The sequence below is a fragment of the Gadus chalcogrammus genome, chromosome 18 (assembly GCF_026213295.1).
Source record: "Gadus chalcogrammus isolate NIFS_2021 chromosome 18, NIFS_Gcha_1.0, whole genome shotgun sequence".
Classification (NCBI taxonomy): Eukaryota; Metazoa; Chordata; class Actinopteri; order Gadiformes; family Gadidae; genus Gadus; species Gadus chalcogrammus.
In genome coordinates, this window is record NC_079429.1 from 8,286,816 (window position 1) to 8,312,059 (window position 25,244).

The following is a 25,244-nucleotide window of genomic DNA, read 5'->3' on the forward strand; positions in this document are numbered from 1 at the left end:
AACACAGCCACACACACACACACACACACACACACACACACACACACACACACACACACACACACACACACACACACACACACACACACACACACCAAAAATTCACATAAACACCACACATGAACATTAACACAGAAACGAGCAGAAACCTGATTGACAGGTCTGAGCAGGACAAAAACAGGTACAAAGAACACCTAGACACACACTGTGGCACCATCATTTTAATATTTCATTGTATTTCTTTATTCTATGTCTACAGCTATATAGCTACAGAGTGACTGTATTTGTATTACAAATAATCTATTATCCGTCGACAACGTAAAAATGTCATGCGTACATGCATTCCTTCAGGTGTTAAAGGAGCTCTTTCACTGTAACGCTACACCTGTTTGAAACCCAAGATAAGGGTGTTATCTGGGCCATGCTGCGAGAGCCATGACCCCGTGGCAACCACGCATTGTTAGGGTGCCAAGGAGACGCTCGAGCTGTTTTCATTGGTCCTAAATAACGAGCTACTTGGTATGCACCTGCATTCGACCACATCCACATATGAAAACTGTACAAAGTGTGGTAAACAACGGCGTATGTGTTTAGAAATGTACAAATGTTAGCTTAATGAAATACATTCAAAAACAAATAATAAATAATAAACAAAATAAAAATATATTTTTTAAATGAATTGGACCACTTTTTTGCGTCAGTTAAACAATTCCAAAATGTCCAACAAAGATAACAATCCAAATTTGATGCAATTTTACAAACCATCATCACCATTTCAATATGGCATTTCGATTTTAACAAAGATAAAAGATAAATAAAGGCATAGCAATCATGTTACTAATGCTATGGTAAAAAACAACCACTAGATGGCCCTACTTATCTCTAGTCTATAGTATTGTTACACTGGTCAAAGGTGGAATTTCAGCCAGCTGACAGTGTGCTTTATAAGAATGATTTTTTCACAAAATAACTACGAGTCCTGTGACAATTCATGTGTTCATATGGCAGGTGTTCATGCAGAGCTCAGAGCTCTGTGTCTCTGATGGCCTCGGGCTCACTCAGAGTGTCCACGCGTCTCCTGCAGGCGTCCAGCAGCTTCTTCCTGGGTCCCAGGGGGACGTGGATGCTGTTCAGGTCGTGGTCCGAGCACAGCAGCAGGGCCTGCAGGTCGATCTTCTCCCTCATGAACACCGAGACCAACTCGCCGAGGCTCTGGGAGGCCAGGAACGTCTCCAGTGGGCTGTTCTCGGGCTCCATCTCGTCGTCCAGCTCCAAGTCCTCGTCCTCCCAGGGCAGCTCCTGCAGGTTCCTCTCCTGCAGGCTCAAGCCGCTGCCGATGCTGACCTCGTCCAGGCTGGGCGAGCGCAGCGGCAGGCGGCCCCGCAGGCGCACATTCGGCGCCCGCCCGACCGGCTCGCTGTCCGCCACGCTCCCTTCGTCCCGCGGGCCGGCGTCGAACATCCCGCCGCTGAGGTAGTTCCTCCTGAACACCATGGTGCCCAGCCCCGGCCGGGTGAAGAGCGAGTCGCGGCCCGAGTCGGCGCTCACCTCGGAGGAGGCGGCCTCGTGGAGCCCCGGGTCGCTGATGGCGCGGGAGACGGTGTCGGCGTAGTCGTCCATCATGTTGTCGTGGACGCCGCGGGAGAACATCTCGCGGAGGTTGTGGCGCGAGCGCTCCCGGGGGCCGGCGTACGTCCCCTGCTTGAGGAACATGACGTCGCTGCCCATCTGGAGGCCGGCGAGCGATCGCACGCTCTTGCGGCCGTCCTCGTAGATCTTGAACGTGCCGTCCCCCTGCTTCTTCTTCTCCAGCTTCTTCTGGATCTTGGCCTTGCCCTTGGCGGTGGAGTGCAGCGTGGCCTGCTGAGGAGGAGGGGAACAGCTCAAAAGATGCACACACGTCTATTCATAATGTTGAAGCACTAAACTAAGTCTTGTGTACCATGTCACAAATTATGGATAAACATAAGATACTGTTCTAGACATTGTGCTGTGAATGGATCCGGTAAACAGCGTTGCGTGTCTTAAAGGGCTCACGTCATGCCGCCAGGTGTGGGTGTGATTAGCTGGTACAAGCCGTTTGAAAATCCTTCCTTCCCTGTGCCATGGGGACATCACAATTGGACGTGTCCACATAGATCTACGCTGGATAGCAGTCTACCAGCCTACCCGGTGGACCGTAGCGAACGGTTCTCATCTATCCTTCATATATCTGGGTGGACACGCCCACTTGTGATGCCACTATGGCACAGGGAAGCAATGATTTTCAAACGGCTTGCACCAGCTACTCCCACCCACACCTGGTGGCACGGCGTGAGCCCTTTGACGCTGCGCACGGTCACCTGCGAGTACGGCACATTGGAGGTGACGGTGTTGCACCGGGTGCTGCTGCCGGTGGTGTAGCTGTTGAAGCTGATGGCGTCCGAGTTGTCCTCGGTCGCCGCCGCCGCCGCCGCCGCCGACGCCTCCTTCATGAACCTCTTCTCCATGCGCTCGTGGTGCTTCCTCTGCAGCTGGGCGCAGTCCTTGATGCGGCGCTCGGCGGCGCGGAACGCCCGGTCCTTCAGCCTGGACACCAGCTTGGTGTTGAGGCCGATCTGCTTGGCGGCGATGGAGTCCAGGTAGCGCACGCACTCCATGTGGCTCTTGGCGGCCGCCATGTCCAGGGGCGTGTGGTAGTCGTTGTCCAGGCACCACACGTTGGCGCCGAACACCACCAGGAAGGACAGGCAGCTGGGGTGGCCGTTGGCGGCGGCCAGGTGCAGCGGCGTGTTGCCCCACATGTCGCACTTGTCGGGGTCCCCTCTGGGGAAGGGGGGGGGGCGGGGTGGGGGGAAGCTTGATAAAATTGTTCACAACAATTTTTTTTTTTAGCAAATTAATGATTGAAAGGGTTAAGCCGACGATGTATATACTCCTGTATGATACGTAGTAGACGTGAGGTGAAGACAGGTGACAAGTTATTAAGAAATAATGAAATTATTCCTAGTAATCTTGGCATTCTTGGCAATACAAAACATATTCCTCAATTTTGGTGACCTATGGCACTTCTGAAAACAACGTACTGAATGCTCAGTGCAATATTTTATTTTTATACCATGCCGTAAGTTCTTAATTGTATGAATTATTAAAACTCAGGTCTGTGCAGGTTAAACATGACAGAGGTGTCCGTGCATTATTCATCTCACACACTCACACACGACTCCTTTCCTTGTGCAGACGCCCCAGAGATCTGAACACGCATGGTGAGGTCACCGCTTGTGCCCGCTTCTACCCTCACTTACATTCCCGTCTGTAAACTCACACCCAGGCAACAAAAGCAACAAGGACAATAACATAGACCTGTGGTCGGAACTGCCCATCGATGTGTGGGTTCGATTTTTCCCTCTCTCTGGCCTCTTTTTTCATCTGTATAGAAAGAGCCAGTCTGTCCTTTAGCATGCAGTGTAAAAGATGTGCACAAGATGAATTCCTGTAAGACATCCACCAAGAACCAGATGAGAATCAAATTAACCAATAACAATTTATAACAACCCTTTCTATCAAAAGCTGCATCAGACTCAGATGTGATCTAACTGACCACAAATCTATATCTGAATAACAAGCAAACATTTACCTTCTCCGAATGCTGCAAAACTGAGCCACGTTTGGTTTTATATTCATCCTGACCGCGTTAACCCCCCAGTTCTTCTGAGGCTGTTTTGAGGATGGACGTAAACCATGCACCATCATGACCTTTTCCTCTCGCCCAATACTCCCTCTCTGTCTGCTTGGATGCACAACCCCCGAGACTCTGTCCCTACTACGGACCCCCCCATTGCATCCCACGCCTTATAAAGCTGTCACTTGGGACTGATGCTTGTTTTGAGTGTGTGTGTGTGTGCGTGTGTTTGCATGCTTGTGTGTGTGTGATGTTTATGTGTGCATATGTGTGAGTGTGTATGTGTGTATATTTGTGCGTGTTTGTGTGTGTGTGTGGGGGGGGCTCTATGCTGAAGCAATCTGCTTATTAAAAAAGACGCAGTAAATACTATACCTTTTGAAAGCTTGCTCTGTCTGCTCCTTAAACCTTTAACAAAAGACATGGGACCTTGTGCACAATGGGTATGGTAGTAGAATATCTGGTCTGAATATAGGCTTACAGATCAGAATCTGCTTCTGAATTAGCTGCACCTTGCTCCAGGTAATGGGCCTAGTCATACAACACAGGTGCTCTGCGATACACAGCTATCGTTGTAGCACTTGCTAATTAGAGGGAGATTTGTGTTGTGATGGGCTCGCAGTGTTTTCAGTGAAACCAAATAATGCCCAGTAGATGTTATCACTGTATGCCTGTTAGCTCACAATAACATCAAGGCGCGGTGGAGGGGGTGGCTTAACTCATTGTCCTGTCTTGGGACCCCGCTGTGGTAACTGAATAGGATGTAGCCTTCACAAACTCTTGTTGTGTAATCTTGGTGTACAAATTTATACGTAATAATAAAATAAAAAATGTTACTAAGATAAGATGATTTTTATAAAGCCCAGACTGGAAACCAAGGAAAAAACAAGTGTCTATAACCATTTCTGAAAATGTTTGTCTGTTTCTGTGTGTTTGGAACAGAGAGAGAATGGGAGAAAGTACATTTGTGTGTGTATTTATATGTGAGTCTTTGAGAGAGAACAACAGAAAGAGAGATATCTCTCTTTCTGTCGTTCTCTCTCAAACACAAACACACACACACATACTATATAGTACGTGTGTGTATGTGTGTGTGTTTGAGAGAGACAGAAAGGGAGCTAGAACATGTGTTTATGTTTGTGTCTGTGTGTTGTGTGCGTATTTGAGAGGGAGAATGAAAGAAATAAAGTATTTGTGTTTATGTGTGCATGTCTGTTTATGTGTGTGTTCGGTGTGTGTCTTTTAGTGTGTGTGTGTGTGTGTGTGTGTGTGTGTGTGTGTGTGTGTGTGTGTGTGTGTGTGTGTGTGTGTGTGTGTGTGTGTGTGTGTGTGTGTGTGCGTGCCCATTTGATTTGTGCATTGGATTTGACTATTAGGAGGGCTATCCCGCTGTCCCTGACCTTTCTGTGTAATCACTACACATGCTGCCACGGCGGAGCCCCACACACAGCGCTGATTAGAAGAGATGCTGGTACCAGACCAGCATCACACCAGATGTGACTCCACCACGACCCATTACATCAATGTGTTTTATGGAGGTTTAAGAGGTTGTTGCAGGATTTTTCACAAGGTGTCAGAACGGAAGTGGCAATAAGAAAGACGAATCTGAAATGATCAAAATAAACGGCTGTGTATTTGCAATTCAGTAGTTTCCACCTTTCTCATTGGTGCCTGAAAGTCACTCTACTGGAATAAGCATGGGGTTGGTATAGCAAGGCCTAGGCCTTCATTAATATCTCTTCAACAAGATTGTTAAGAAACAACGCCTTTAAAGATCAAAATCCATGATAATGACGTCACAAGTATAGTTTAAATATCTTTTTCGTTATTTTGCATAACCTTCACATTGACTTTCACTTAATCCCCTAAAGTACTCATTTGGATACAACACACAGTGAACTTTCAAACCCTCCCTCACCCGCGCGCCTCGAGCACCTGTCCCATCTCTACTCCCATGCCGACACAAGAACGATGCTGCGTTTCCAAAGCACCTCGTCGGCCTACAAAGAGTAATAATAGAGTTACAGGTGGTGAACGCCTACCCTCTTCCCACGATGAGCCGCAGAGCGCCGATGTTGCCGTGGTAGGCAGCCCATAAGGTGGGTGTCATTCCGTCCTCATCCGGCGCGTTCAGCTCCTTCCGTGTGGCCTCCTTCAGGACGTCCAGGTAGCCGTCCCGGGCCGCCCGGTGGTACCGGTCGTTCATAGCGCCCCGGGCTACGGGCTAAGGGCCCGACGTCTTCGGTCTCACTTCAAGGCCATGAGAAGTGGATCGAGTGGTTGCTATTCTTAAACATATTGGTTGAGATCGCACGCTGTCCGCACGGCCATGGTTAGACTGGAGTATGGAGAGAGGGAAAGAGAGGGGGGCGGAGGGGGTTGCTGGTTGCTACGGGACGCAGAAGTCGTGTGGTTGTCAAGGAGAGGCGTGGTTTGAGACATGTAAACGCCCACTTATCTGTGATGAGTGTTGTGGATCGGATGGATGGAAGCGAATACAAAGTTAAAAACACAATAAAGTTTATATCCAAAGGCCTTCGAATAATTCAATTGAGTAAGAAAGCACTATGTAGGCCTATATACAGAGTATAGTCAGATCTTTGGATTAATTAAGATGCGGATTTGTTATAAACATGAAATTATCTATACTATAGTGTTATAATCAAAGCCTGTCATATTTTCTTTCGACAGTAAAGGTCGCTATCTCACCGTAGCGAAGTGGACCACTTTCATTATCTGAGCCTGTCTATCTGTGTTCCTAAGAGCTGACGTGAGATCAGCTCACAGGAGAATATCTGCAGCGTGGGCAGAAGTAGATAAGGAGCTGATACCCTGACCTTAGGGGACCAATCTGATCCAGACTGTACTCAAACACTGTACTCAGGGGACCAGAGCCTACAACTGTTTCGGACATATACATGAGTTATTCCCCCGTTACTACTTTCCAACACACACTTATTACATGAGCATCCGCGTTGTTAACTAGTGTGTGGGAAACAAATAAGGACGACAGACATTTTTAAGTTGCGTCCTGCAAATGTAGTAGGCTAATAAAGCCATTAATCACTGTTGTTTGATAACGCAGTTCTAGTTCAAACATGTGAACGTCACTGGGTTACTTAAGCTCAGGTTTGTTTGTAAAGGTGTGGGTGCTTTCGAATGGAATAGTGTGTGACTGTGGTGTGACACACCTTGACCGAAACAACCCTATACGAAAAAAAAAAAGAGAAAAGGGCTTCATCTGAAGTGCGTGTCGAGCTAATGTTTCACGCAGTAGGTGTATTTGCGTATGAGCGCATTAGATAAAAACACCTAATAGCGCAGGAAACCGCAAAGGAAATGCTGCAAAATACATAGAACCGATTACATTTTAAGCAGAAAGTAAACACATTCCAAAACGAGGACCAGCATGGCGGCAAACCAGGTGAACGGGTCCAGGCCCTGGGATTCAGAGAAGCGGTGGGGAGTAGCAGAAGAGGAACCCAGTAACCAGGAGCTAAACTCTGACCACAGGCCCCAAGAAAACGTCCAGGAACTGGACCAGGTGGACCCAGTGTGGGCGCCCAGCAGCAGACGCCTGCTCTCTGGATTCGTGGGTCTGAACGTGGTGCTGCTGGGGGCGGCACTGGTGGCCGGTCGGGCTTTCAACCCAACGGGCATCAGCCACCAGGAGTCCGAGGTGTATGTGCTGGTGCTGATGGGCTGCAGCTTGGCCTGGATGATGTGGTATCTGCTCTGGGCCCGCAAGAAGCCCGGCATCTCCCCGCACAAAGATCACCACGCCGGGGGTTTAACTGTCACTGGTGAGCCACCTGGGCCATAGCTGGCTGGGTATATTTATGCAATTAATGTTGTAATATATGGGTACATTTGAGCTAGATTAACATCATGAGTCAGATAAATAATAGTTTTACTATTGTAACATATCGGTACATTTGAGCTAAATTAATGTCATATAATTAATACATTTCATATTGTATTATTTATCTTCATTTCAGTTGGATTAACATGAGATGTGCTTCAATTAGCTATTTAATACTTTTAGCATTATATTATAGATATTTAACGTAAAATGTACTTATTTAATCCCAGGTTGGATTGTAATAAACTATAATACAAATGCAATCAGATGTTGTAATGATTAAGAATATGATTCTGTCTCCATTCAGTTGTCCTCATGCTTTTCGCCGCCTTCAGTCTCCTCCTCCATCTGTTCAGGATGGGATATTTTATTATCATGAGCGACTGCAAGCCGCCAGCTCAAGTGCTGTCCCCGTTTATTGAGGCTCCCTTCCTCGGGGTCCAGGTAATTCGTCACGTGACCATCACTGTTTCCCTATTGCCCATTTATTGGCCTATTTCCTAATGCTTATCACGAGGCAGTTAACCGCCTCCACGGATACTCCAATACAAATTGATCTCTGATTTTTTTTTTCAGACGTATTTACTCTGGGCTCACTCCAAAGACTGCATTCACAAACACAAAATCCTAACTAGGTACAGCCATCACTATGACCTTGTTTTTATATTAACAGCATTAATAGTCTTCACATATGACATACAATAATCTTGCTTTTTCCTTCCTTCGTTGCTCTTTCCCTCTTTCTTTATTCCCCCCTCCCTACATTCCTTCTTGTCACCCACCTTACATTCCTTCCTTCCTTCCTTCCTTCCCTCCTTCATTCCTTCCTTCCTTCCTTCCTTCCTTCCTTCCTTCCTTCCTTCCTTCCTTCCTTCCTTCCTTCCTTCCTTCCTTCCTCCCCCCTCCATCCCTCCCTTCCTCCCTCCTTCCCTCCCTCCTTCTCCCCTTCCCTCCCTTCATCCCTCACTTCTTCCATCCCTCCCTCCCTCCCTCCCTCTCTCGCGCCCTCCCTCCCTCCCTCTCCCCTCCCTCACTTCTTTCCTCCCTCCATCCCTCCCGCCCGTACCCTCCCCCCTCCCGCCCCTACCCAAACAGGTCTGGGCTGATGGTCATTCTGTGTGCAGACCTGTTGTTGTGGCTCAACGCCGTGACGGAGGACACCATCCATCAGGAGATCGAGCTAGAGAAGGAGAAGGAATTTTATTTTGGCGGCGCAAACTTGTCAGAGAGCAGAGAGACCTACGATGGAGCAGGTGCAGATCTGGGAATGCAAAACGCAAACACGCACGCAAGCACAAATCGACCCACGCACATACGCACACACATGCACTGTGTTTGTTTGTCAACATTCACACACAAACACAGACACACACACACACACACACACACACATAATCACACGTAATCACACATAATCACAAACACACACAGACACACAAAACCAAGCAACTTCAACGTTTTTTCTGTTCTAATTATTCCCGCCTTCTCCCCAGGGCTGGGTAACACCACCCATTGCCAGTGCAGCGCCAGCGCCGCCTGCCTGGTCTTCAGGAAGGGCTACGAGGTGCTGTACCCCTTCAACATGGAGTACTACCTGATGGCCGGCTGCATGCTCTACGTCATGTGGAAGAACGTGGGCCGCCACATGGAGCCCGGCCACCAGCCCCACCAGCCCACCTCCCAGAAGCTGACCATGCGCATCGTGTACCAGGGAGGGGTTCTGTTGGGCCCTCTGCTGGGGCTGTTTGTGCTGCTGGCCGGGGTGGCCGTCTTCGTCCTCTACCAGGTGTGGGTGGGTCAAGCCCAGCTCCGTCTCACCGCCTTCCTCCTCTTCTACGGCTACCACCTGACCGTCATGCCGCTCATGTCCGCGTGCTGCCTGGTGGGCATGCTGGTCCACAAGCTGGAGAGGAGGGCAGTGGAGGAGAGCCACAACCCCACGCGGAGCCTGGACGTGGCGCTCCTCGTGGGGGCCGCCCTGGGCCAACTGGCGCTCTCCTACTTCTCTCTGGTGGCGGCCCTGGAGACGGGCGACCTGAGCCCCCTGGGGAGCCTGGACCTCTCCTACTCCCTCCTCAGCCTGTTGGAGCTCATGCTGCAGAACATCTTCATCATAGAGGGGCTCCACCGACACCCGAGTCTGAGCCGGGCGCGCAAGATCCGAAAGGAGCGGAATAGTATATTTAAGGTATGTCGGCCATTGGGTTGTTTGATTGTCTCCGGGCGTTTATGCTGCGGTGACGCCTGTGGTGATTTTTCGTATTATGAATCGTGAATATGTTGGCTCCATTTGCCGTTTCAGCTGAGAAAGAAGGTCACTGCGGGATCACCTGAGGAACGGAAGGCAGACGACTCTTTACTGACGAGAACCCCAACAACACCAGCACCCCCTGCTGGCCAAGCGGAGGATAGAACTAACACCTGGACAAAGAGGGCCACACAAGAGATCTGTGCATTCCTCATCTTTGCCAATATCATGGTAACCAAACCAGCTGTGTTTTCTGCCTCAAACAGGATTTTTTCTTTAATTCCAATCAATTGAATGAAATTCTAAATTTCCGTCCCATGTTCTCCAGCTTTGGATCATACCGGCGTTCGGAGTGAACCCCTCGTTTGAGAACGGAATGGGGAAGAAGTTCTTTGGTTTCACTGCCTGGTTTGTGTTGGTGAACCTGGGCCAGCCCCTCGGAGTGTTTTACCGCATGCACTCGGTCGGAGCGCTGATGGAGCTGTTCCTCGCTGCCTGACGGCGGGAGGCCGCAGCCAGGCGTAACCGTGTTAACAATTATCTTAGCCTTTGTGGTAGAACTCAACACAGAGGCCTAATGCAGGCCTAACTACTCGATTATTCAAAAGTCAAGTGCTTAAAAATAAAGAGAAAGACTTATGACTGTTATAGAACTCAATACTGAGGCATAATGTAGGCCTAACTATTCAATTATTCAACAGTCATCAAGTGCTTTTAAATAAAGAGAAAGACTTATGATTAACAGATGCACAAATGCATAACAGCACTCCTACTTAAGGGTCCTCCCGGCTTCTCTGTTTTTGCATCCAACCCTAACCCTTGTGCCCCGGCCCTTTAGCTATCTGGGGGCCCTGGAAACTGGCCCCGTGGCCCATATGGTTAAGACGGCCCTGGCTGTGGCATACTGTAGATGGGCTTCAGGGACCGAGGGTTCCTGATCGCTGAGCCAATGGTTTAAAGAATAATGAAGCAATTCAATTTTGAGTTGGATAGAATAGTTTTGTTTTGTGAAATGAGTCGTTGAGGATGTACATGTATGTAAATGTTTAATATCAGATCAATTTATCTACTTTCCATGACAATATTTCTGTTGATGTAGGTAGTATTTTCTGTCTTCGGATCAAGGTGCTGTCCATTTCAATGAACTTCCTCGTTGTACAGATATTAAGAAAATGGTTCCCACCAGTTTGGCCAACTGGAGATCTATGGGTTTGGCCAATTTGGGATTAGCTCAATCTTATGAACTGTTAAACAAGCAGGATGTTTCATAACTCTTTTAAGGGCATTAGACATCCAAAAAATTAACATTCATTTAAAAACATGAATAAGTTAATAAATAAAGGTTCACAAATTCAGCCATAGTGAAATAAGTATTTTTTATTGTCATATCTCCCATCAAGAAAACACTTTGTTATTTTAATCTATTTATTATAATATAATATATTTATTCTATAAAATATTTATTCATGGACATTCACATCATCATGTAATCCAAAAGATACGAATATAGCTAACATGACAGACTACAATACGCATGATATATACACAACACTAGACATGAGTTCCTTGATGTATTATCATACAATTCCATTGTGCTAATTTGCCTTTCATTTCACCTAGCCCAGTGTCATTTTCTCACAAAAGGCTTTGTGAAAATAAAGTCATCTTTTGTCAGTGATAATACATCCAAGGATGTAGAATTTTAAACAGCTCAAACAACATAGGGCTTCAAAAAACGACAAATTAATATGAATGAGCAAGTAGGCACTTCATTCTTCATTACAAGATCAGATGTTTCAACCCGCTGTGTGGTTCAATAATAATTACCAACATTATTAATACCGCTGGTGATTTTGACGGATGTGGTTCTAAAGAACCACATCTTGGGAAAACTGAACGAAATGTTTCTAGATCTATTTCTGTGATACCGGGACATCTAGTAGGAAATATCCGTTTGGAAATAGACTATAGAAAAAAAGTGGCTGCTTGTTTTGTTCAGATAAACAAAATAAATTGTACACGGTCGATGATCCAGTTAAAAGACGGTACGGAAGTGGCACGACGCCATCCCTGACCCGATGACCACGAGGACAGTTCTGCCATCTACTGGTTCTCCTTGACCTCTTCTGGATCCACTAGATCCTCTGAATCTCAAAGAGTCTCACGTCTGTGTCGTACCAGACTGGGGGATCCACGTTACTATAGCAACGAGGGACCAGAGAGAAGATACAAAGATAAATTAGAAAAAAAAAAAAGAGGACAAACAGACCATGATGAAATCTCAATTGCTAATGTGAGGCCTGGAACAATTTACATAGGAACCTGAAGCCGAAAGCACACCGCCATGTCGAGTAACGAAATACAATGCAAATGTGTGCTTTTTGCATAAAAAATGCAGCGTGTGAAAAGCAGCAGCCCTGCTAAAGTCACCTTTAAAGTGAGCTTTAATCCATAAAAACAAAACTATTTGATGTCTTTTTTTGGGTGAAAAGTGAAGAAAAAGCTGCTTTTTGTGTGCTTAAGATCCAACACGATTGGTTGCTTATGTCAGATTCACCGGTTTGACATGGGGTCTTTCCAGAGGAATCTATACGTTCATTAGAGGGCTGTTCCCTCACCGGAGGTAGATGACCCCCCACATGTAGGTGCGGAACCACATGGTGGTGCTGGCGTTGGCCTGGTACTTCCTGATCAGGATGGGGTGGGGCACCGGCAGCAGGCCCACCAGCGTCCCGTGCTGGAGGAACTTCAGGATCTCAGACTCGTCGGTCAGGCCCCTGAGGGCCAAGACAGACAGACAGACAGACAGACAGACAGACAGACAGACAGACAGACAGACAGACAGACAGACAGACAGAAAGAGAGACAGACAGACAGACAGACAGACAGACAGACAGACAGACAGACAGACAGACAGACAGACAGACAGACAGACAGACAGACAGACCGTATGACAGACAGACCGAAAGAGAGACAGACCGAAAGAGAGACAGACAGACAGACAGACAGACAGACAGAGAGACAGACAGACAGACAGACAGACAGACAGACAGACAGACCGTATGACAGACAGACCGAAAGAGAGACAGACCGAAAGAGAGACAGACAGACAGACAGACAGACAGACAGACAGACAGACAGACAGACAGACAGACAGACAGACCGAATGACACACAGACCAAAAGAAAGACAGACAGACCGAAAGAGAGACAGACAGACAGACAGACAGACAGACAGACAGACAGACAGACAGACAGACAGACAGACACACAGACCAAAAGACAGACAGACAGACCGAAAGAGAGACAGACAGACAGACAGAAAGAGATAAAGACAGACAGACAGACACACAGAAACAAGGGCCCTCAGTAACACTTACAAGTTTTGACTACCATTTTTATCCATGATTAAATTGAGCATTTGTAAAGTCCCCCGTTGATCTGGGTGGTGTTAGTGGTGGTGGTGGTGGTGGTGGTGGTGGTGGTGGTGGTGGCCCTTACTTGTCTATGCAGATCTTCTCCACCTGGGGAACCAGTACTTGTAGCAGGCGCATGATGGTCTGCAGAGGCAGCTTGGCTTTCCACAACAACACCTGGGAACACCGGTGTGACGAGAGTACAACGGTTACCTCTGTCTTGTTCAGAGTGGCCCTGGGAACAATGAAGTATGATAAACGAAACTTCTGCAAGAGGGTGAGCAGGCGAGGTGTCCTACCCAGTCTGGAGTCGCCCTCCACACTGCGGAGGAGGAGGCCGTGCTGGACAACCGCCTTCGCCCCGACTCCGACTGAACAGCCTTTGAAGAGAATGGCGGAAAAGTTACATTTTCTTTCAAATATTCTGGAGTCTGGAGGGTAAAGCGGGCAGCATACTCCCGAAGAAGAAGACATTTTGAGCAAAAACCTGGTTAAAACTAACTACGTTGCTACGTTTTCTGTGTGTTTTCTGTGTGATCACATCATTTTGTTCATCCGGCCTCACAAAACGTAGTATGCTGCCCCCTTGAGGTTCAGTAAGGGTATGAAGAGGTCCTTCATCCAAGTGGCCCCCAGTACCTCGTGGTCGTGCTCAGAGTTGGACTCTGTGTCGCTGGCTGCCGCAACAGCGCTGGTGTCTGCGGCAGTCTGGGTGGGGCTCCTATTCTTCAGGGTCACCATGGTGCCGTCCACACTCACCTGGGACTTCTCCGTCAGCTTGTCGATGGCTACGAGTGAGCACACACACACACACACACACACACACACACACACACACACACACACACACACACACACACACACACACACACACACACACACACACACACACACACACACACACACACACACACACACTTAAGGTTCTGGGTTCGATACCTCATGTTGAGCCTCTTGCAAAAAATAAAAAAACGCTATATAAATGCATAATTCTCAGGGTAAAACCACGGACCTGGGGTGGCTTCCAGGCTGGCCTTCAGGGTGCCGGGCTCGGCGGGTGCGGCGGGCCTGGAGCCCTCCATGGCCTCCCTCTCGGTGGAGCCGGCGCGGCTGACGGCCGGGGGGCTCTTCCTGATTCGCTGCAGGGCCTTCTGGATGGCCGCCGTGTCCGTGGGCAGGTTGGCCAGCTGGTGGAAGATGCTCCGCTTGCGTATGACGGCGTACACCAGGTTGAAGTTGCCTGTCAGAGCCCAAGAACGGGAAGGAGATGGGATGTTAAAATGGTGAATATTTACAGGAATTTTGGGGAAAAAAATATTCATTGAGTCGGGCACAATAACGCATTTCTTTTGTATTTAAGATTGTGAAATTCTAAACCAGGAATTTCCAATATTTCTTTAAGTTGAGCTCAGCTTTGGGGGCCCTCACCGTCAAACTGGTACTGGATGATGTTGTTAAAGACCTCCAGAAGGAAGAAGACCAGGTGGTGGTTTTGTGCCGAGGTGAAGAGGAACCAGGGGGTGGAGAAGGCCTCTAGAAGGTGGAGCAGTTTGTTGGCCGCCACCATGGACAGGCTCTTCAGATAGGGTGAAACTGGGGACAGCGAGCGGGGGCGAGTCAGTCAGTTGAAATCCAATGAGCCTCAAATGACTCACATGGCCCTACATTGACCTGATCAGTTTAGAAACGCTTTTAGATTAAAATTGCATCAGAGTGCAACACGACTGACCATTTACATAATTAAACACAGCAACCCAATGAGAGTTATATTTATACAGTATATATATATATATAATCTTATTAATATTAATTGGGGCACTCACCATTCACTATGATGGTGAGTAGGCAGTCGTACAGGGGCTGAAGGCGCTGGTGTCCACTGGTGATGATCTTGTGGAAGATCTAGGCAGAGTTCACCAAAGGTTAAACTCCAAGAAGGTTTGCTATTTGTAATTGTGTTACAATAACAATTCTATCCATAATTTATATTATAATTATAATAATATTACTTTTGACCTCATATTAATGTATTGATATAAGCTCTTTTGTTTGATATGGGACATTGTATGAAAAACAAATCCTGATTGCATCACATTCTGGTTCCAGTAAATCCACTGTAACATCAAAGTAAAAGCGCTAGTGGTTTTCCCTCAATCACTTCCCTCTCATACCTCAGAAATACTTCCTAACCCTGAGGCTCTCTCACCACGATGAGCAGGTCGGCGTGGGAGCCCGTGAACACGGGGATGTCCATGGGAACGCGCACCAGGTAGGGCTTGTTCAGCCGCACCCCAAAGTTCCTCTCTCCGCTCAGCAGCAGCAAAATGAACACACCGATGTGCATGAGGCCCAGGCGAGCTGCTTACACACACCCACATGGCCATGAAATGCACACACAACCGCATGCAAGGACACAGACGGTCATGACACACACACACACACACACACACACACACACACACAGACACACAGACACACACAGATATGGAAAATCAAGTACGTACACATGGGCTTACAACAAACAATTGTGCATTGTGGTAAAGAGTGCAGTGAAAGTTTGACTCACATTGATCGGCCCTGGCATCATTTAAATAAAACAATATGGGGACCAGCATATCCAAAACATCACTGCTTTTCAGCACAAAGAACAGGAATTTCTGACACATCCAAAACAGAGAGACAGACAGACAGACAGACAGACAGACAGACAGACAGACAGACAGACAGACAGACAGACAGACAGACAGACAGACAGACAGACAGACAGGCAGGCAGACAGACAGACAGACAGACAGACAGACAGACAGACAGACAGACAGACACAAAAACACACGGTTAGCACAACGAATGAATCAGACATAATCTTTGATTAATTTTGTGCTTTTCATGTAAATGGTAAAACAGCTCATTTATAAAATACTACTGTTGTTCGATAATGAACAGACTTCATAAAGAAATACATTGACATGCCCATAATTATAGAGCGTGCCATGTGATTATGTGGAAATCTGGTGAATTCCCAAAGGATTTGTATCAACGTGTTCAAGTTCAATTTCCTCTGAAATTTCAAAATCGCCACCAGCGATGATATATGCATCACTGAGACCTCTTCCAGGCGGTAAAAATCCACTGCACAGATTCCAACTTGAAAGTATGTTAACCACAGTAGGCACAAACACACACAGCTATGTCCCTGTTGCTGACGCACGTTGAACAAACTATAAACTCTGGAAATTGCCAAAAGCAAACGTCCCTTTCAAACTACAGATAGCAAGCATGTACTTTTGATCAAACGTGCCCTTTACTAAATGACACACACACACACACACACACACACACACACACACACACACACACACACACACACACACACACACACACACACACACACACACACACACACACACACACACACACACACACACACACACACACACACACACACACACACACACACACACACACACACACACACACACACACACACACACACACACACACACACACACACACACACACACACACACACACACACCTTGTTGAAGTCACAAAGTTTCCAGAAGAGGGTGAGGAGCTCCTGGTGGAATTGGATCTTCTTGGTGGAGTGGGGCAGGTAGGTCTGGGCCAGCGGGTTGTTCAGCAGCCTGGCAATGCCCTTCAGGATGAAGCCAAAGTCCTGAGAAAACAAGGCAAAGGCCCCCCATTTACCCAGGTTTCCTCTCTGCTGGCCACAGGGCATTGTTTCTGCTGCTGCCATGTGTTGTCTTACCTCTTCTCTGTGGATCCTGGATAAGTAATTCACAAAGAGGTTCTCGGGTCCCGAAGGCTGCAAAGACAAAATAACAAATACTGCTTTTTAGCGTTGTGATTATGGGATGATTTTACTTTTGTCTTTCGCAGTTGACGGTTAAGACTTCGTGCAGTGCATGGACAAAATAACAAAGACAGCATTTTAGAATTCTGATTATCGGATGATTTTACTTGAGTCTTGTACGAGTAATAGTTATGTTATGGGGGGGGGGGGGAGGGTCAAATGTCAGGCTGGAGCCTCGTCACCATGCATACCTCGTGGTCGTCGGGAGCGAAGGGGGAGCCGGGGGTCTCCAGTTGGTCCAGAGCGGTGGCGGCGGCCGGGTCCACCTCGTGCTCCAGGGTGACCACCAGGATCTGCACGGCCAGCTCCACCAGCTGCTCCCGCTGGTCCCAGAACAGCAGGTGGTTGTAGGGGATGCCGTAGCCCACCGGGTCGTAGGCACACACAACGTTGAGCAGCGACGTGAACAGGGGCAGCGCGTGTCTGAGAGAGAGGGGGGGGGGGGGGGGGTCGGGCGAAGGAAGACGCTTCAGGTTGAAATGGGACGTCGCCGAGCCATGTTATTGCAAGATTGCATGTTATTGAAGAGTCGAGGAGTGCCAGGCAGGATAATAGGGAAACGTAATAGAGAGATGAGGAAGGTCTTGGGTTTCAACGTGGTAGATCTATTAGCAGTCTTCTTCAAGAAGCTCAGGAACCATCTCTTCAGAATGCACATACACACTGCATACACAAATGAATGGGTTTTCCCGGCATAAATGGGATCAGTGATAAAACCTTTCGATGGAGGCGTTGGCTAAATGCCGTAAATATATAATTGTTCATCTAAAAACTCTTTTCAGCTTTTACTTTGATACATCTAATATATTTGCTCAAAAAAGTTTGAGTAAGCTGCAGATGTTAGAAAAAGCATGACACTGAAGACACTGACATTGATATATTTGTGTGCATAGAGCTATAAGGGCCCAGAGAGAAAGGGACCAGACCTTAAAACCCTTCACCGTGTTAACATTCGGTGTGTTTCGGTGGCGCTCGCGGCCGGGGTACCTGTCGTCTGTGGAGCAGAAGAAGGAGACCCAGGGGTTCCTGCTGTCTGAGGTGGAGGGCGACAGGTACATGGCCTCTGAGAAACAGGTGAGCAGCAGCTTGAGCAGCTCCGCCCTGAGCGCCACACAGAGCGTGGAGTGAAACATCAGTTTCTTCAAACGAGAAACAAACTCGGAAACAACACGTTTTAGAGGAATAGTACGTAGGAGGTAGTAATGATTGTAGTGAAATAGATCGATCCAGGTCAAAATATTTGTCCTAAATGCAGAAAGACTTAAAGAAGAAGGATATGGTAGATTTGCCTTCTATGGGGTAAGGGTTAGACAAATGCGTTAAATGCAACTAATTATTGGGTTGCCAGGTTACATCAATCAAATGATCTGGCTACATCCTCGTACATCTGATGTAGTGAATGGAGACAGCGAGAGCCTGCAAAGCAATAAAGCACCGCCCCTCAATGAATAAACAAAGTGTCTCCCAGAAGTGTGCCTGATGGCTTTTTTTTTTTTAAATATTGATAGTGGGCGGGGACTAGCTCAAACAGGGTGTTTGGTTATCTAATGAGAGCAGAGAGAGCCTACCTGTTGAGGTCATGGAGGTAGTTGTGGGGTGGGGACTGAGCGAAGCCCACTCCAGCCTCCCAGATGTATTCACAGCTGTCCATGGACTGGATGTCCTCAGTAGACTCCTGCACAGGTCATGGTATTCTCTACATTAGCATAGTTTACATTTCTTCAAATAAACAAACAGAAAGAAATGAATATGATACTCCCTTTTTGACCATAATTGGTACATCATGAAAGTTATTTTATATTAAAAATATATATATTATTATGTCAAATGTTCTATCAATAATCAAACATCAGAGAGGACTGTTTTGCGATGGGGGAGCAACATGCTGTTGGGTGGCACAGTTGATCAAAATAGATAAACTGCATTTCTCTTCATTAAAATACAAGCTGACACACTTAGAATGCATATTCTAAATGCAAATATAAATACATTGATAAATGGCTGTACATGAAAAAAACAATCCAAAACCAAAGTGTCAAGTACAAAAATAAAGTACAGAAGAAGACCGCTGTAGTGAGAAGTCCAGAGAGCTCCCATGCCATGTGGATGAAGGAGGTGCCGAGCACTCGACTTGGCACGTACATATACGACACCTCTGTAGAGATAACTCCTGTGTTGCTATCGCTAAGCATTTGGCTACTGTGCCACAGGAACTCTAGAAGAGTCAAAGCAAATACCACCCTGCAGTAAGCACACCCCTTCATTTGGGCAAATCCTGAATTACTGGTATAACATTTGACTGTTCGGTTGTGATCCGTGTACCTGTGTGTACCTGTGTGTGTACTTGTGTGTGTATGTGTGTGCGCGTGCATAATAGTGCAGGTTTATCAAGCCCTTGGAGCAATAACGGGGACAAGAACAACAGCCACTGGGCATTTCCCTCCCACTATGACAAGCCTCATTGAATGTGACATTTCCTTGGGGTGGCTGTGTTGCTTGAGTGTGAGTGTGTGCCTGTGTGTGTGTGTGTGTGTGTGTGCGTGTGCGTGTGTGTGTGTGCATGTGCATGTGTGCCTGTGTGTGTGCGCGTGTGCCTGTGTGTGTGCGCGTGTGCCTGTGTGTGTGTGTGTGTGCGTGTGCGTGTGCATGTGCACGTGTGCCTGTGTGTGTGTGTGTGTGTGTGTGTGCCTGTGTGTGTGTGTGTGTGTGCGTGTGTGTGAGCGTGTGCTTGAGTGAGTTAGGTCAAACAGGAGCCGGCAGCAACTACAACACGCAGGTGTTTGCTCAGCGTGAATTAGACGTGTTCAGCCTCTCCTCCTCAGCCCAGTTAACAAACACAGGCCCGGCAGCCACTCCCACCCATCGGGGGTGTACAGTCACTGATTAACCGTGGTGGAAGGCGGCCTAACAAGGTGGGGTTTGTGAACGGGGGGAGAGAACATTGCTTACGGGTGTTAATCGCAGCAGAGGAGCTCACCAGCAGCTGCAGATCTCAATGACAAGCTCTCACAGAATGGTTTGTTTGCCAGCTCTGTCCCTTGGGTCAGACGTGGGTGTGATGCTTATTCCAGAGACAGTATCAACCAAGCAGATTATTACTGTCTCATTTGATCCAAAAAGTCATCTGTAACCTCATGACTAATGCTTCCAAGGAGCTATGTTTATTTGAATGTTTACTCCCCTTATATGTATCACCGACCGGATGGGATAGATGGATTTAACATGACCTCAACACTTTGAACGTTATTGCACTCAATGATTTTGTTTTTACAAATCGGTGGACGCCAGCCAGAATAGCTGACTGTAGCCGCGTCAGCTAACGGGCATCCTTTAAATGAACAAATAAACCCGGCAGGGGGACTTCTGGGAAGCTGGTGGCGGTTGCCATGCAGACAGATGGTGTGACAGACGGACAGCCGAGGACAGATGGACTCACAGGGCCGTCCTTCTTGTGGCCTCGGACCGTGAAGTCCGGACAGAAGAGCAGGTCAGCGATGGCCATCAGGAGCGACTCTGCCAGGGGCCTCGCGTCGTCCGAGTCATCGTCCGGGTCCAAACACTGGAAGAGAGAAAGAAAATAGATATATGAAATTAATAACTTCTCTGAGTTATGGATTCATGGGGAATGGAATTGGTAGGTTACCCGACTGTTTTCTCTTATAAAAAAGGTCTCATTGTTATACAAGTTAAACAAGTTTCATATCCAAAAAACATCAAGGCTAATATCAAACATTTGATACTCAACACTACGTAAAAAATTATTCCCCATTTTCCATTCCAGTCTTTCACATTTCCCCTCATTCTGGCACTTTAATCAGGAGTAATTCAATACCTGCTTAATTCAAGAGGGGAAAATGGGAGGGAAGAGGGGGGATACAATATAGGCAGTGTTTGGACCAGTCTCTGCTGTAGACCAGGTAACCAGAGAACCATGTAGCGCAGCAGCAGCCAGCATTAGGGAGAAGGAAAAAAGGGTGAAATCCAGTCCGCAATGGCCTGGTTGTACCCTATGTATACACACTATATAGTGGGAGCCCTGTTCTGGATAATTGTTTGCATGACTGTGCCATAGATGGAGACGATGGCTATTTGATTTAAGAAGTCCTTTGGGTAATATAATACAATTTGAAGTAGTATAGCACTCCTATGCTACAATAAAAAAGTAAGTTATTTGCAGATTTCTTTCCCCTTAAAAGATCATCATAGTCTCTAAAGTGGGTTCTAATCACACCATTATAATGCAGAGCTTACACATTCTCATCATAATCGCAATAACAACTGTTGCAAGGCAACAGTTGTACTTAACAGAATGATGATAGACTGTAGCTTTGGTTTTCGTAAATTTTTTCTCAGTTGTGGGTTCGAAGATAGTGGAGACCATGGCAACAGGAGTAACATAGCAGTTCTCACACTCTCGCCACTGGAACCACAACAGCTGCACCAGCAACTCATTTACAGACACCAGCTCCTAGTTGTGCATCTGCCTCTTTTACAACGATGACGACGACGACGATGACGATGAGGAAGAACCTCTCACCCCGGCTCTTCCAGCTCCGGGCACGTTGGACCAGAAGAAGCCCCTCCAGTCGGCGTCCTCGAAGATGTAGGGCAGGACGCGGGTCAGCAGGCGTGTGCAGTTCAGAACGATCTGCCTCTCTTTGTCTGAAGGACAGCCCGAGTCGGCTCCCTGGACCAGCTTCTCCACCGCCTCGGAGACGCAACACACGGACACACGCAGTATGAGCCACGGTTTCGGCAGCTGGAGGGAGAATCCTATCGGGTCTCATCAAGAGGAGGATGAATGGTTCCAATGAACTATGGCCTTCCAACAATGACATATGGCAATGATAAGAAGGGGTTGCCTTGGCTTTTATTACCACTACTCCTTCAGCGATTACAGTATAATATACAAATTATCATCATCATCAATCCTTTATTTAACCAGGTAGACAATCATTGAGATTAAAATCTCTTCTACGAGAATGACCTGGCCAAGAAATCAGGCTCCCTTGAAGAGCAGAAAAGTTATTGTTGGGGAAACTCCGGCTTATAGCAATAAAAAAGACAATGTGAACCCCAAAGATTGATCATTTGGGGTTCTTAATAGTCACATGTGAAGTTGAATTATAATTCTGTGAAGGACCTTATTCATCCAACAAGTTTTAAAACTACATAATTGTAACTTAACTGTTTTGTTTAGTTGATTCAGTTGCACTTTGGTGTACAGTGACCGGAATCAAATACAGGAAAACTAAAGTCCAAGTGTATTCCACAATGTACTCCTTACGCCTGCTCCTCTTGTTCCAACGGCCCTACTCCCAATCCAATTAAAGGCCATTTGTATCGGTTACATGTTCTCCGACCCTTAAAAAGACCCCAGGCTGGGAATAACAAACATACTTGCATTCTTTGTGCTCTGACTGTAACCAAGGTGGACTCTCTACAACCTGTCTACGCCATCACAAGCAGAGACTGGAGTTGTAAAGCACATTTTGGAAACCATGCTAACTCTAGCTATGTACATTTCATTACAAGTGGAATACCAAGACAGAAGTTATATTATATAAATAGGAAAATATAAATATGGAGGAGTTTTTGTTCTTTAATTAATTCAGGCTGATTTGAGAGAACTGAGGAAGACTCATCTTATCTTATATCACCTTATAGCAGAGGGTTGCCAGGTTGGACGGGGATTCCTCTCTAACAGCCCGGATCTCCGCTGCAGGCACCAAAGCAAAGGCATCCTGGATGGAAATGGCGGTGTCTGCCCAGAACTGGTCCCAGAACGCATCGTCTGAAGCCTCTACGGGCTGAAGGACAGGGCGGCACACGTCATACTGTGTTGTGTGTGCATTCAAAATCAGATGTTGTGCATTGTATGTATGTATGTATGTATGTATGTATGTATGTATGTATGTATGTATGTATGGATGTATGGATGGATGGATGGATGGATGGATGGATGGATGTATGGATGGATGTATGGATGTATGGATGCATGGATGTATGTATAGATGGATGTATAGATGGATGTTTGTATGTAGTGTAGGGCCAGGCTAGGAGGGTTGTTGTGTCTACTCTGTCCCATAGCTGAAAGGTACTGGGTTCGATCCCCAATGTCTGTGACGTACCTGTATGCACCATGAAGCAAGATGATCTACCTGCTAGTTAATGAGATGTATTTGAATTCACTTTAGATTGTTTTGGGTAAACGTTATAGTAAAACTGGCACAATCTTCTTTAATGAAAGAAGAATATTATAAACTACCACCATAACTCAAGTCAATACATAATTAGTGTTGCAGGCTGACTACTTAATAGCAGCAGTCGATCAAATAATTTCACACTTATTCTTTTGCGAATGCATGAAATATCTAATGCATTATCAGATTTATGAGGGCGTAAATTATCTAAGGAAAGGCATGCGAAATTTGTGGAATTTGGGAAATGTATATAGATTAATGACGTGGAAATCCGCGACATATGCGATGATGCATAGCAGTGAATCGAGATGGTGTTGATCGCGTTCAGGTTCAACCCAACGGTCCCCCTTAAAATGATCTTCTCAAAGCAGGGCTCGGGGATATGTTTGAAACTTCAATTAATAAAGAATATTAATGTATGTCTATGTTTAGCGATTGAACTTAGTCTAGAACATGAAGACACATTTAGTGACTTCCAAAACCCTTTTTTCGATAAATATCGCATCAGAAAAGGCAACAATCGCAGCTAAAACTCAAACAATCTTAGTCTAAATAATAAGTAAATAGCCTACATAACTTTTTTCAAACAGCTTCCGCCCGTCATTACCAAAATAGTTATTCAACGTTATATCATGTTAAATTCTAATGATGGGTCTTAAAAACTAAAAAGTAGGCTACCATCTGGAACTCGAAATTAAACTCCAGAAGAAGAAAGAAATGTCAGAAGAATAAACAACACATGCAGTCAAAGTAAGAGCAGCCTCAAAACAAACCTGTGTTTTGGTGGTCAATTGTATCACTGCCTTTCTAAAGTGAAGTTTCGAGTCAGCGTTTCCCATTTTTTCCAGAAAGTGCTGCAGCCACAAGTGCGTCTGCTGCCTGTTAACAGAACGGTGACGCTCAGCCAGCGACCGTCTCCCGCATCCACCTGACAGCTGCTCCCACGGCCCGCCAGCTCCCTACTGAGCAGGATGCAACACCAGGCCACTTCCGGGATCTAAAAGTACATATTTACTCTCAATTAGTCGTCATTCCATTCTCGCTGGAGCTGACGTGAACATTTGACCCTGCGCCGCATTAACCATCTCGATTATACTGGTCGTTATTATCATTATCATCGTCATTCTCCTCCTCCTCAGCAGCATCATCATCATCATCATTCTCCTCATTCTCCTCATCAACAACAACAACATCAGCAAAAACAACGACAATGTCATCGCCAACAATGTAATATAATGCATAGAAATATCATATGTTTTATTTCACACATTTTCATACGATTCGTACGATTATTAACCTAGAAAAAGAACAATAGTGACACCAAGTGAATTAAATGTAGACTTGGATACATTGCTTGCAAAATATGAGCTTTACATGTGTTTTACAAGGCCTACTAGTTCAGAGTAATATTGTTTTAAGGCGTTTGATCGTCCAAGAAAAAATAAGTTAATTCATCTGATATTCAATGTTTTAACTTGAGTTTTGCCATTATTCCAACGAATACAAACTAAACACTAGGCTACAACAGCATGCAAAGCTAAACAAGATTTTACAAATTTCTTAAAAGATTAATGCAATATTTTCACTGTACCATATTGCATTGAGGATGACTTTTTGTTACCTGGCCAGCCAGGTTTTAAAAACTTTTTTGTTTTAGCTGAAACTACTGTAATGTATATTTCATATCGCCTTAACATTAAGTGTCTGTTCTTCCGAACCTTTCATCAGCCAATTATGACACCAACCGATCAGTAGCCATTAGAAGCATCAGCACAATAGCATACAGCATGTCCTCTTAATACTGATATTTGCACTATTTAAAATATAATATCTTTATAGTTTAAGTAACTAAACAAAATATCCAATACTAAAACTCAGTGTAATCAATTATAATACTTAACACTTAGACATCACTATCAACTGATTATCACCTTTTTTATTAACAGGTATTGGAGTGTAAGATAGTAATTTGTTTGTATGC

At 46.1% G+C, this 25,244-nt stretch overlaps 3 protein-coding genes across 3 annotated transcripts; 1 reads left to right on the forward strand and 2 right to left on the reverse strand.

Annotated features, from left to right (window-relative positions):
* Positions 1 to 217: 217 nt before the first annotated feature.
* Positions 218 to 5,990, reverse strand: ush1gb (Usher syndrome 1Gb (autosomal recessive)). The gene is made up of 3 exons (XM_056577350.1): positions 5,704 to 5,990; positions 2,343 to 2,805; positions 218 to 1,860 (listed from the first exon to the last, which is right to left on the reverse strand). The coding sequence occupies exons 1-3, from the start codon at positions 5,865 to 5,867 to the stop codon at positions 1,024 to 1,026; spliced, it is 1,464 nt and encodes a 487-aa protein (XP_056433325.1). The 5' UTR covers positions 5,868 to 5,990; the 3' UTR covers positions 218 to 1,023.
* Positions 5,991 to 6,884: 894 nt separating this feature from the next.
* Positions 6,885 to 11,170, forward strand: LOC130371678 (proton channel OTOP3-like). Its single transcript, XM_056577531.1, has 7 exons — positions 6,885 to 7,464; positions 7,831 to 7,967; positions 8,100 to 8,158; positions 8,619 to 8,776; positions 9,017 to 9,711; positions 9,826 to 10,002; positions 10,100 to 11,170. The coding sequence occupies exons 1-7, from the start codon at positions 7,071 to 7,073 to the stop codon at positions 10,268 to 10,270; spliced, it is 1,791 nt and encodes a 596-aa protein (XP_056433506.1). The 5' UTR covers positions 6,885 to 7,070; the 3' UTR covers positions 10,271 to 11,170.
* On the reverse strand, positions 11,160 to 24,382 carry hid1b (HID1 domain containing b). Its single transcript, XM_056577530.1, has 19 exons — positions 24,037 to 24,382; positions 22,721 to 22,870; positions 21,598 to 21,768; positions 20,497 to 20,619; positions 18,629 to 18,735; positions 18,048 to 18,161; positions 17,252 to 17,483; positions 16,956 to 17,012; positions 16,722 to 16,862; positions 15,753 to 15,843; positions 15,393 to 15,544; positions 15,010 to 15,088; positions 14,615 to 14,779; positions 14,199 to 14,426; positions 13,826 to 13,974; positions 13,486 to 13,566; positions 13,272 to 13,363; positions 12,390 to 12,548; positions 11,160 to 11,970 (listed from the first exon to the last, which is right to left on the reverse strand). Exons 1-19 carry the CDS (start codon positions 24,100 to 24,102, stop codon positions 11,907 to 11,909), a joined length of 2,421 nt encoding a protein of 806 aa, XP_056433505.1. The 5' UTR covers positions 24,103 to 24,382; the 3' UTR covers positions 11,160 to 11,906.
* Positions 24,383 to 25,244: the final 862 nt, after the last annotated feature.